The sequence below is a fragment of the Watersipora subatra genome, chromosome 11 (genome assembly GCF_963576615.1).
Source record: "Watersipora subatra chromosome 11, tzWatSuba1.1, whole genome shotgun sequence".
NCBI classification, from domain to species: Eukaryota; Metazoa; Bryozoa; class Gymnolaemata; order Cheilostomatida; family Watersiporidae; genus Watersipora; species Watersipora subatra.
The window spans coordinates 4,719,118-4,733,071 of record NC_088718.1 but is presented as its reverse complement, the minus strand read 5'-3'; the positions used below and the strand labels follow the sequence as shown (position 1 = coordinate 4,733,071).

At 35.2% G+C, this 13,954-nt stretch overlaps 1 protein-coding gene across 1 annotated transcript in view; it reads right to left on the bottom strand.

Annotated features, from left to right (window-relative positions):
- Nucleotides 1-2,696: 2,696 nt before the first annotated feature.
- The window catches only part of LOC137407748 (protein dopey-1-like), a 36,613-nt gene continuing 25,355 nt past the window's right edge, over nucleotides 2,697-13,954 (bottom strand). Inside the window, exons 17-24 of the mRNA XM_068094130.1 lie at nucleotides 13,095-13,204; nucleotides 10,072-10,283; nucleotides 9,240-9,389; nucleotides 7,851-7,987; nucleotides 6,514-6,566; nucleotides 6,243-6,401; nucleotides 5,981-6,113; nucleotides 2,697-3,916 (exon numbers count right to left, since the gene is read on the bottom strand). Of these exons, the coding sequence (XP_067950231.1) occupies nucleotides 3,716-3,916; nucleotides 5,981-6,113; nucleotides 6,243-6,401; nucleotides 6,514-6,566; nucleotides 7,851-7,987; nucleotides 9,240-9,389; nucleotides 10,072-10,283; nucleotides 13,095-13,204 (1,155 nt within the window). The 3' untranslated portion in view covers nucleotides 2,697-3,715. The remainder of the gene's footprint in view (nucleotides 3,917-5,980; nucleotides 6,114-6,242; nucleotides 6,402-6,513; nucleotides 6,567-7,850; nucleotides 7,988-9,239; nucleotides 9,390-10,071; nucleotides 10,284-13,094; nucleotides 13,205-13,954) is intronic.

Below are 13,954 nucleotides of genomic sequence, written 5' to 3'. Positions count from 1 at the left end.
TGATACTTACACTACAGTTATGGGTGTGTAACAAAAAAATTGGGCCTGTCTGTGGTAAGATTTCATTTGTTTCAATTCAGATGTGAGGCTCAAGTTTTCATTTGATAACACCTTTACTTTTTGTTCTAAAATGTTTATTTAGTCAAGAGCAGATAATAACTGATGCTGGATGGCTTCGATTGCTGACATACCTTGTGCAGAAAATGTGTGTGGTCTTGTTGTTTTACCTTTGCTTGGCCAAAAAAGCAACCAGGTTGTTTGTTCATTACATTGTTTTTGGTTACTGATCTAGAAGCATGAAGTTCCGAGTCGTCATTATTTGCAGCTCTCTTACCTCACTGTGTGGCATGATGTTTATTTAATATCATGATTGAATCTTCACGTATATCTTTTACTATTTGGTCAATAATAAGTGTTTGACTTACAGGTTTGGAGTAATTGGGGCCTCTGGTACATGATAGCAAAGATAAATTTTGTTCATTGCAGGTGGCATCATGCTGAACCATGGATGATTTATGCGTAAGGGTACAAACAGATGCTATGCGGTGTAGAGATTGATTACTTAAAGAATACTTGCTTGGCATGGGGTGATTAACATTCACAGAGGCTCTGTGAACAGAGCTGCTTTTAAGTTTTGGAATGGCTTATAACTGGAATGGAAGTAATAACAACTATTAAAATATGTCATAGATATTTTACATATGACATATTTTAGTTACATAATAACTAAAATTATATATAATAATATATATGCTTATATATATTATTATATATAATGCTTATATATATGCTTATTATATTATATATTATTTTATATAACTAATTATTTACGATAATGTATAATTATTATTATATTCCGTGATACATAGTTTTCAGTAGACTAGTGCTGGTCTGCCAACTAGGTACAAAGCAGCAGCCATGACAAATAAAATACTAAATTATAACATAGAACCTGCTGCTATAAACTATTTAGTTACACTATCATACTTAAAATTATGCGTTTTACACCGCTTTGTTATTCTGGCTACAACAGATTTGTATCAGAAGTTAATTATAGCCAACTCAACTTTTTTCCTGATAGTGTCACCACGGCGATAAAATGAACAAGGCCGATCTGTCTTTGGAATATAACTACATTTATTTACGTATGGTTTTTCAGCAAAATATTAAGTAACATGATTAGTCATGTACAAAATATATTCAAATAAACTACATGTATGCAGTAGTCACAGCAAACTATGCTAAATATCCACAAACACAAAGTGCTAACAACACAATAAAATTATCAGAAACAGAAGAAGTGAGTAATAATAAAACTATATATATATAGTTCTATGTTCTCTATAACTGTATTAGACCACAGGAAAGCTTTTGCATTACGTGTATTATACTGCTACAAATTCTTGGTTTAGCTGTTCATGTCTAGTACATATATATATATATACATACATATATATATATATGTACTAGACATGAACAGCTAAACCAAGAATTTGTAGCAGTATAATACACGTAATGCAAAAGCTTTCCTGTGGTCTAATACAGTTATAGAGAACATTTTAGAACAATTCCAATCAGTTAAAGCCCAACCTCTGAGCATTTAATTAGTCCTTGTTGACAATTGACTACTATAATTGATTACTAGCACTATTGACAATTGACATTACTAGCACTATAGACAATTGACTACTAGCACTAATATGTTGAACCTTTTCATTGACTAAGCTCCGTAGGGACAAAATGATACTAAGTTTAAACATCCTACTTATACTAATAACGTTAGAAATCAGGGATGAAATTGTTAACAAATCGCTTTTTGTTTAATTCCTATGTAGGCGCAGCTATGAGTTCATACTTGTTTTTTGAATAGAGTTATCCTCGATGAATATTAAAGAGTCGATTTATTTGCTTGCTTTGTGAGTCATTTTTATCATGATTGCTAGGTTATATAGTTTACCAATAGTTGTAGAGTTAATATTTTGGTATGATCTTGACAAAACACAACTATGATAAGAGCTGGCCTTTCAAAAGAATATTCCAGAACATGTTAATAACGGTATGGCGAGCACAAGGAACACCGCGGGTATATTGTCTTCATCTGGCAAAACACAGTGTGTAAGTTCTTCAAAACTGAGTTTCTTGTTATTTTAAATGAGTAATAATAACTAATAAAATAGTTCATAAATATTTTATTATACTTGCCATATTGATAGGCAAAAATAACAATTCATTGAATGATAGTAAACTTGGACAGCTTGTCACCATGGTGCGTATGTAAATAGAAGATAATAGTATATAAATTATATTGCGTTAACATAACACAAATTATGTTGTGTAATACAATTTTGAGAGTGCCATAGACCTATTAACTATACTTAATATATAATTATAGTTAATAGGTCTGTGCTATAAGCGTAGTAAAATTTTGATTACACTGCCATAATTGTGTTGATAAGAGCTTTAAATTGCAGTGGTTAAATTTTGTAAGGCGCTTTTGTTTTGGCTTGTGGTAATAGGCCAATGAGATCTTTTGAACATGACCATGGAAATAGCTGACCTATCACAAGAGGGCTGTATTGAAATATCCCAGAACATGTTTATGATATGTAGGTGATGAGTGCTATATGTATTAGCTAGGCTTGTGATGGTTTCTGTAATTTACTTGAACCATAGTACAGAAAGCTTAACTGATTATACATATACATATATTTTAGTGACAAGCTAGCTACAAAACACCAGGAGTGTAGCAAGTTGGTGAAGACAACAGAAAAGTGTAACAAATGGAAGAAAAAGGTTAATTAAAACTTGCAGACAACAGTGAGCAGGTGCTTGAAGTAAGATCAATACACTCTAATTAGATATTAAAGCTATCTTGGAAAAAAATATGAGTTGAATATAAATGATTAACATGGACAAAAATATTCCATATTTTTTATGAAAGTGTTAGACCAATAATTTAGAAAAATCAGATTAAAATAATATGTTAGAACCATCACGAGACAAGTTATAAATTGGACTAGAATCAAGAACTAAAACAATAAGTTACATGCAAATAATCAAATGCTGTCTTCTGAAACTCCAGACATTCAGTAAAAATTCTGAAAAGCTAAATCAAACAAGCTGCAATGTCGGCCATATTAAGTACTGACTGCCATGTGTCGTACTTTAACAAGTATCTGATACTCTCGTCACTTTAGTGACAAATTCACCATACGAATACATTGTTAATGCTGACATAAACAAAATACACCCACCCAGAGAATCTATAAAGGTCTAAAATTCATGATATTATAGTCATTGAAAAAAAAACAGTTGATTTAGCAGATCTTTTGAATGCATCTTCTACATGGTTACAGATTTCCAATATGACAGAGTTGGAATCGACTAGCACCTGAACACTCGGCAGTTATGGCTGCCCATAGTTTTGACCAATGGATATAATTTGGTTCATGCTATTTTAACATGGCTGGTACTATGATTACAATTCCTCAAGCAACAACAGGTTGATATTGGATAACCTGTTTTATAAAGTTGTAAACATCTTCAGAAAGGTTCCATAAAATCCTTAGCACCATTTGACAGGTGCCATGACACCAATGCCCTTAAGTAACAGGTTCCATTAAATCCTTAGCACCATGTGACAGGTGCCATGACAATAATGCCATCAAGTAACAGGTTCTCTAAAATCCTTGGCACCACGTGACAGCCATTGCCATTATGTAACAGGTTCTATGAAATCGTTGTCGATAACAGACTCCACTTGTTCTAACATAGAAAGATGGTATATAAAATTTTCACTCGAAGCATGTTCCATGATTCTGGCAAAGAATGGCTGTAAATCTGCTAAATTAGCAATTGTCTGTTCCTGCAGTAACAACGAGTTTCGTCTGGTGCTGGAAGAGTTGTAGGCTCCAAACTACAATAAAATGTGTTTGTGTAAGAGTTTTTTCTAGAGACTCTCTCATTGGATGTGCTCTAATTTAGGTTAAAATCCACATCTTAACTTGGAGTTGTCTAACCAGAAGGGTAAAACTGGCTGGCCAATGTAAAACGACTTGATAGGGGAACGAGTGCAACTGCTGGGCAACACAACTACAATATGAGGAAATTTTATGCAAGTTAATCATATACAGTGGAACCTCAGTTCTCGAACATAATCCATTCCAGAAGGTTGTTCGAAAACCGAGTTGTTCGAGATCCGAAACAATTATTCCCATTAGAATTAATGTATGTAAATTTTAATCCGTTCCAAGCCGAGATAACAACTTTGGTAAAGTATTTTTTAACATTTTAAACCATAAACTGTGCTGTATACTACATACTATAAATAAAAACGGGTAGATATAGATCGTGTTTATTTCTAATAAAAGATTCTCTATTTATGAAGATGAAAACAGAAAACAAAAATTAAACATTTCGGATGTTTTGCTCTTAAAACATCAAAAACATTTTATGTTAAGATACAATACCAAAAATTGCATAAATTGATAATGAAACAGCAAAAAATACAACAGATCAATTATATCAAAAATCGTGTGAAAAAGAAAATATAAACAGCAATGGTACGTTTACTTCACATTTTTGAAGGAGAATCCTCCTCCAAAACAATTTAGGGTAACTCGACTAGAGGAGTTGTCTCCCTAGCAAATCTCTTCGGTAGAGGGACGTCGTGCCAGATGGTTCCTTCCTTTTTGTAAAGAATTTATGAAGCATAATTTGCTTCTCCCTTCGTTAACGAATGTTTCTATGTTGTTTCCGGAGCTGTTCCGAACATTTTATTCTAAACCGCATGCTCCGGTTTGGTTGAGAACCGAATTTATGTTCGAGATCCGAGACGAACAAATCTCAATTTTTTGGTTGAAAGTCGAATCGGTCGACTGAGGATCGGTCGAGAACCCAAGCGTTCGAGAACCGAGGTTCCACTGTATAGCGATACACAATTACATGTAATTAACGGTCAATAGGTAGACTAACACAGTCCAACTGCCAGTATTACATTAATGGAGATTACATTACAGTAAGATTGTCGTGGTTAAACATTGTCACATGCACTTGTTTTGGTTTGTGATTATAGGCCAATCACAGAAATAGAATGCGACTGACTGCGAAAACGGCTAACGTATCAAGAAAGAGCTGCATTGGAATATTTCCCTGCCAATGGAACAATGAAATGAGACTGCATTGAAACTGCTATTCAAGTGAAGAAGGTTTTTATAGTCAGGAGCTCCTAACTAACATATGGTATGGTGAGTACACACAGCGTCCGCTTTCATCTGACAGAACATAGCGGAGTACAACTTCCTCTAAATTGAGTTTCTTGCCAAGTCAAATGATAGATAAGAATGGCTGAAATCTTGCAGCATGTAGCAATTGTGTATATGTCGAATCAGGATGGCTATATGTACATGTAGATCATATAATAATACTAATAATCAACTAAAGCTATGCTATTTGGCAGAAGTCTAAAAACGTTAAGTGCGGGCCAAAGTGTACTGAAAATGGCTAACAAGTTTACAATATTTCCTGTCATGAAACAGAATGTGTAATCAGCGCTGATTCACTGAAGTATGCTGCTTTAGCCAACAGCCCAATGAATGGATGGGATTGTTCTCTATTCTTCCCGGCTTGATAAAATTCTGATTTGGAGACAAATTAGCAATCAAATATGAAAAATAGTTTAAATAAAGATTTTGTACTTTTGGCTTAAGAGAAGCTGGAGGTAGCAGTAGTAACTAGTCGATGTGATATTTACGCATGTTGGATTATCACAAGGCAGCTCCTCGTGACCTTGTGACCTGGCCGCTTATAGCTCAAGCTACATAGAGAAGGAAAATATATGGACCAGTAGAGACTGTCTCTCTGGTCTTCATAGAATTAGCACAATATTTACTGTAATAAGACTGTGTCTGTCTGTCCATTAAAGTTTGAAACTAATACCTGCGTCAATTGACCAAAAAAGATGCTTCATAACATTTCTTACCTTCCACTCCATCATTTTAGAAATTCGTGGAATGTGGGAAGAGAAACCCGTCGACTTGCGCTCTCCAAAATTCTTCCTCCCGACACTCTTGCTCGCAGTGATATCGTCACTGCCCGTAAACATCCAAATATAACTGCAAAAGATGAAATAACTACCTGTCAGTGTAGGTATATTACAATGAAAGAGATTTGAAAATGCTTCAAAAAATTATCGCATGAAATAAATTCGTGCAAGCAAGACAGAGCCAAAGCCGACTACTTACTTTTGGAAGTCAGGAATGGTGTGAGGCGGGAGGAAGAGTAGGAGGTCCAGAAGTTTACAAGCAGACAGATAAAGGCTGAGCCAAGATGAAGAGTGGTGAACATTCACCTCGTTCAAGCTTGAAAAGGAGTCAACCTCACTCACCCTTGCCATTTGTCTTCTGCAGCAGATAGAGACATACCACAAGTACAGAATAGTAAAAGGGGTGAACTAGGACACAGGTTGTAAATAATAACAGAAACAAAATCAAAAAATAGATAATTTCTACTCACTCTTCCTCATCGGAGAGAGACAAATCTTGCTCTATCTGTGTCATCACATAGCCCTGTTCAAAAGAACATAAGTCTAGACTTGCCTGCTAGACAAAGTTTTGCTTATAATAATTTCTATAGGTAGAGTTTCACAGTTTAATGTATCTCCTAGCACTCTCCTTCCCCTCAGTAAAATATTAACTAATATCAAAATGAGCCCGATATTCTAGAAGTAGCAATAAATATGGCCGAATTGTCTAAGTTTGTAGATCCAATAAAATTCATTAATTACCAGGCCTGTATTCCCTGGTTGCAAGTTGGGGCGGCTAATGTTAGGCGACTAGTTATGAGCATCTGGGGGTTTGGAGGGGGGCAGTGTAAGCCCCCCAACAGGTTTCTTTCATGTAGGGCCTCAACCGGCATCTCATGCAGAGTTTAAAAAACTTTTATAGGAAAGTATAAACATTTTTTCTATTATTTGAGATTTGTTTGTTTTAGGTGATGTAACTGCCAGGACGTTTTCAGATTAAAATAGGCTAAACTTGACTACAGTTGAAACGCTCAGAAAAAGACATCTTTTTCTTTTGAGCGTTTTATCAAAGATCAATTTTGCCGATTTTATTCTAAGTTTATCCGAAGGTTTCTACGCTTTCGTTGGGCCATTGCCAAGCGGATGTTTGTGAAATTTTTACCTTTTGCAAACCTTTATAAAAAATCGTTAACAAGAATATTTTGCCGATGATGATAATAATGACACCTAAAAGCTATTAAAAGTTGACGTTTATCTCTATGGCTTGGAATAAAGTGATAAAAACCGTTTCCGTAGCCGTTGGGCAAATAACTGTTCGAATTAATGATGTTGAGGTCGTGTCATCTAAAGCAATTTATCATTGCGTGAGAACGGACCAAACAAATCCGTTCGAGTTAACCTTGTGTCCGTGATAAAATTTTACACTTTAACCGAGGGCGAGTTATCCGAGTTTGACTGTACTTAGCCGCCAACAATTTCTAAAAAGTTGGGGCGGCTCAGCCGGCCAGCCGCCCCAGGGAATACGGGCCTAGTAATTACGCAAGGAGGTCATACGATGGAGGTCAAATGGTTTAGGTTACATGATTGAAGTTGTATGATAAATATCGTATGATAACGGTCATATAATGGAGGTTGTATGATGAAGGTCATACGATGGAGGTCGAGCGATAGAGGCCGTACGACAGAGGTTGTATGGTGAAGGCTGTATGAGAGAGATGGTATGATGCAGGTTGTAAGATGAACTTTGTATGGTTTAGGATGCATGATGAAAACTAAAAGAAATAGGTAGTATGACCAGGTTTAGAATATATACAAGATGGACGCCTACCAGCTCTGTTATGACGGTAGGCCAGATAGAAGTGAGAGCATCAGGTGACATCTTCATCAGCAGCACCCTGAAGCAGAGGAATCCTTGGGAAAGAGCTGCAGGGGCATGAGATAGCCTCAGGTTCTCTGCCAGTCTCTCTACAAAGTAAAGCAGATGAATTCTCAATGGTAGTAACTTATATGATCCACCCACAACTCTTATACTCCTATGATAGTACAGCAAGGGGATTCCTCTTGCAAGGTCTGACAACACAATAATCTGAATGGCAATTGAACTATTTGCTTACGTTTGTACTAAGAGATTACTTAAAAATTACCTTTACCTTTTGAATGGACGAATGGTATTGTTCTACACGCTAATAGTATTGTTCCGTAATGCGCTGTCTTGTCATGACCTAACATTTATCTACCGTATATACTCGTGTATAAGATTACAGCATGTATAGCGCGACCACCGATTTTTGTAAAAAACATTTTTATATACTCGATGCACAATGCAACTTATGGTTCTGGGACATCAAATTTCTTTTCTATTTTGTATACTAAATACAAAATAAAGAGCCGGGCAACAGACTATCTAACTAGATGCAGGCAGCATCCACATCTATTTGATAACGCGCAACTAACCTACATGTAGCTTGCACCAAGTGATCTATGGTAATCCTCATCTGTCACATTTACAGTTCAAAGTCAAATTGTGAATATGCAAATAGAAATCAACTTCCTGGCAATATGTACCTGAAAATTACTCCATGAGATAAATGTATGTAATATAATACATAAAAATAAATATAAAAAAAACAGAAGAAAGCAGAATAAGGAGCAGAGCTGAAGCTATGGTACCGTAGGGTGCTTATCAGAAAAGAGTTGTCATGGGAATGGCATTACCTCAGTAATGTAAACACATGAGTTAATTAGAGGGAAAATACACTATCCTTGTCGTCATATATTTAAGGTATTTGTAGATTATAAAAGTAGTGAATAAAGTTCTGCTAAAAAGTTTACTGATAATGCTAGGGTGAGAATGTATAGTAAACCTATCAGGTAAGTTGGGGTCACTGATAAAGCCTGTAAAAATTTCGCCGGCATACAGATAGTCTGAATTGTAGTCTGAGAACCTATTTTCAGCGTGAAAAATTGATAACTCAAAACTCAAAAAATACCCGAGTATATACATTCTTCAGACTTCTTGAAGAAATACAGTTCTATATATTGAGTGTTCTAAAACTGATAAAAAGCTCGGTGTCGGATCTAGTTACTTGATCCAAGACACAAGTTGCTTTACATTCCTTTCACAAAGTGAATGAAGATTTTTAAACAGAAGTCAGCCATATTGCACAGTACGAACTAAAGCTATCAGAACAGACTAATAGAGTAAGAGTTGCTTTACCTTGTATATCTGGCATGTGATGTTTGTAGTGGTCTACATCACCTGAGTATATAATAAATGCGAGTCGCTTCAGATTCTGCACACTCTGGGCTTGCTCAAAATCCTTTGTTGAAAACAGCGGAATCGTACTTGGCGTCATCGCAAACCTCGCTGGACACAACAAAATTTGTTAAAACTCAGGCTAAGGCTACAAGGTATTTTATCGACAGAAAGTATGGCTTTTTTGTCAATAAAATACTTTTTTGTCATATAACACTTTCAATTGTGGAATATGCCAGTAAATGGCATATTTGAACTATTGTGAAGGTTCATGTGTGTATTGGAAGTGCAACAAACCCTCAGGAATGACAACTGCCAAAAAAGAGAAATATCCTCAACTGTGGCAGAAGGGTAAAGACAAACATCCAAGAAATAACATTTCTCGAAAGAGAGAAAACATACCATAATAGAAAACAGAAGTTATTCTTTAGTTGAGTTACAGAAGTGGAGGTGTCAGCAAGCCTCCATTTCTAATAGTAATAACGCTGCCAACTTATGAACTGTTAGAGGTACACGTGTGAGCTCCCTTTGCTACTCAGATGTGTAAACATGTATGCTTTGATTTTGAAAAAGTTAGTAATATTATTGCAAAGTACTCCAATACCAACACAAGATAGCAAACAAACTGCAATTAGCTGATGTTTAGAATGAGAAAGAGATTTCATACTAATAAAAATGATAGTCTATAGCAAATCTACAGCTGTTGATGTGATTTAAAATAGAGGAAGCAATGCATTTAGAATTGGGCAGTTCAAACTCAAAGAGCTTAGGCTATGCTCTGGTTAACGCTCACCCAGCAGGTCCTTAAACATAGACTTCTCATGGGTAATGAGATTGTCGGCAAGGGTCTTCCAGAATTGCAGAGACTGCACATCCATCTTGAAAAATTCAGCTGAAAGGAGAATATCATACACGTCTCGTCTCCACGTGCGTCGAGTGTGTTGATAAGAACTTATGCTAGCCAGCAGCTTGGAGCTCGACTGGAAGCAGGTCATATTAAGAAGGCTACAAAATGGAATGAGAAAATCAGAACAAAATATAGATGAAAATTATATAAACAGGCCCATACCTAAATGGCAGACTAGAAAGTCATCTACTTATCAGTTATCAAGGTCAACTGCTTATGAACTCAACTGCTTATCAAGGTCATTTGCTTATCGAGTCCATCTGCTTATCAAGGTCATTTGCTTATCAAGGTCATTTGCTTACCAAGTCCATCTGTTTATCAAGGTCATTTGCTCATCAGGGTCATCTGCTTATCAAGGTCATATGCTTATCAAGTCCATCTGCTTATCAAGGTCATTTGTTCATCAGGGTCATCTGCTTATCAAGGTCACCTGCTTATCAAGGTTATCTGCTTATCAAGTCCATCTGCTTATCAAGGTTATTTGCTTATCGAGGTCTTCAGCATATTTTGCTATGCAGTCAAACCTCATATGAAGTTGAACAGTGGCAATATTTGCTTCATATGTTGGAGTAAACATTCTTGTAAGAAAGATTATGTTGTATTGGTTTTTAAATGGTCTCATGGTAAAAACCTATAACTCTTTAAATTTTTTCCACACGATCCGATTTCTTTTTGTTGGCATTGATCAGTGAACTAAAACTACGATCAAATCAAATAGCATATAACTACTGTAGTTATCATAAATGTCTTACTAAATACAACCGTAATTATTATTATTACTACACAACAATTATTCTAAGTTTTTCTAAGCATAATTATAATGGAATTCAACACTGAACAATCTTCGTGAAAAAAACTAAATTAACTAAATAAAGTTAAAATCAAATCAAACTAAATACTGCAGGTAACTCTAAACAGATACTTGAGTATAATTAACTTGCCTCTATCAGTCAGTCATTTCTAAATAGTACATTTATGCCCTGCTCCCAATACAATGGCCCGCGTATCTCTATTTAAAGACTTCTAAAAATGTTATACATTCAGGATTGTTAGGTCATAAACATAGAGAATTTAATAATTGATGTAGTTAAATGAACAACTATAAACGTTGTAAACTTTGACTAACCATAACAACAGCATAACAATAACCACGAGTGAATGGAACCTGAATAGAGACTTTTTATTTACCAAATATTTGGTAATCATGATGTAAAGGGCTCTAAAAAGAGATGGGACATGGTGAATAACAACCATTAGGGTATTTTATTAAAAAAGACGACAGAAAGCTCTTATTTTTTGCAGTTAATAATTAGCGGGGTCCAGTTATGAAAAGTAAAAATTTGTCAAATGGAAACTAATAAACTCATATGTAATAAAGTTTCTTTTTTATCAATCGTAAGAATTTTCCTGTTCTTAAGTTTATTAGACAATTTTGAGGGTTGAAGTTGTTGAGAGACATGATGAAGCATGTCACAAGTACTTTGCACTTTTACGCTTTACGAAACATAACAGGAAAACTCAACCCTGACTACTGCTATCGCAATGATGCTCGGGGAGGGATCTCATTGGGCCAGAGTATGAGAGAGATTTATGTATTTTAGCATTATTATTTATTTTCTTCGAAATTTTAATTTTTAATGAATGTTTTTACTTCCCGAAGTACTGAAGCGGCGAAAGCTGAACTGCGCAGTAACAAGGAATCACTGTGTCGCACAGAAAGTTACAGTAAAGAAATAACCACTGTCTGTCCAGAAAGGTTTTACAAGTGCTAACATGGCATATAAGTATCATACTAACCGAATGTCCGGCGTAGCACGGGTATTACAAACAGCTTATAAACAGTGGCAGGTAATGTAGTTGCCTGCCACTTGCCATTATCCTGGCACATTATTAATGGCTAATTTGTGTAAGCTGCTATCTGTATTGCTAAACTTCCTAATAAGAGTCGTGAGAGCAAGCTTTAGTGACGTTGCGTGACGCTGAGCGCTATGCGTATTTTAATCGAGATAACAACTCATATTGCCTAATGAATCCATTACATCTCATGTAGCCTAATTTGTTAGGTTATCAACTGGTGAACTGGGAGATTCTGAGATCAAATCCAGCATGAGGCGTATCTTTCATTCCAGAATTTTAATAGCTATAGCTGGACACACCGAACAACGACAGGCTGAGATTTATAGATTACACAGCTTCTATTAACTTCATGAGCATGTCGCTAGTATATAATTATAGAAAGATAGTTTCTGAATAAAAGCCAATCCCTTCCTATAAAGAATCACATCAGGTATTCTCTATCTCAATTTACTATTGAGCAACTTGGCTAGTGTAATTCTTCATATATCTAAAGGCAGTAAAAGGAGGCTGAGAGGAGGAAAGATTTGATTTTGTCAAAGTCAAAAAATTTCTGATAAATGTTCAACCATTAGTTGAGACAGCTAGTGGTATGGTTGAACAACTACTTCTGTATGTTTGTCCCATCAAGTCGATGACTGCATCGCAGCCATTTCTTATATCAATTGGCATGAAGTAAAGATATCGTCACTAACTGAGTTTCATTTTCAAAAAGACTTTTCTGTTCCAAAAACTAAGCCTAAGATATATGAAGGTAAAAACTAAATGCGCCACTAAATGTGCCACTTGAAAGAATGGTGACCAAATATTTCTATTAACTAATTCAAACCATATATACAGTACATTGAAAAATATACATCTTGTTTTATTTTATTGTTTTATGACATTGTAACCTACTTGTTGTAATATGACACAATTGTGATCAAGCTCCCTTGTATAGCACTGTGCCAATGCAAAAGGCAAAAGTCAAGTGAAAAGGAAATCTCAAGCTACAGACATGTTTGGCCGTTTCAAAATACTAAACATTCCATTGCTTGAATAGCTATGAAGTGTACCTGTGGTTCCTGAGGTAGGGAAAGATTCGGCTGAGGACATTGGAGAGAAGCGTAATGACCTTGTCTTTATCCTCACTTGGGTACACAACGTCCAAGAGACCTGCTGTCACCTGTCAGGGTAACAGAGAAAGTGATTTTAAGTAGAGTGGATTTAAATGAGGCTTTTATGCTATGCTGTAAATTTAATAGAAAATTTAGAAAATCACAATGCTAAAAACAAACAGAATTTTATAACATGAAACTTTAATAAAGATCTTTGCGGTAAGTACACAACTCAGTAAGTTACATCTATGGTTGGACAAGAAAGATAAGGTCTGAATCGAGTGTAATCTAAATGAAAGTGTTAGCTCTATTATAATTAGCTTCATAATTATGATAACTCTATTAACACATGTGAGTAGCTCTACTATAATTAGCTTCATAATTATGATAACTCTATTAACACATGTGAGTAGCTCTACTATAATTAGCTTCATAATTATGATAACTCTATTAACACATGTGAGTAGCTCTACTATAATTAGCTTCATAATTATGATAATTCTATTAACACATGTGAGTAGCTCTACTATAATTAGCTTCATAATTATGATAACTCTATTAACACATGTGAGTAGCTCTACTATAACTAGCTTCATAATTATGATAACTCTATTAACACATGTGAGTAGCTCTACTATAATTAGCTTCACAATTATGATAACTCTATTAACACATGTGAGTAGCTCTACTATACCTCGAGTAGCATTATTAATGCTAAAAAGATACTTTGTTACACCTAAGTTAGATGTTTTACAGAAGACAATTCTACCAAATATACACTAATATCATTATTCTATAGAAACTTCTAGAAAGATTTA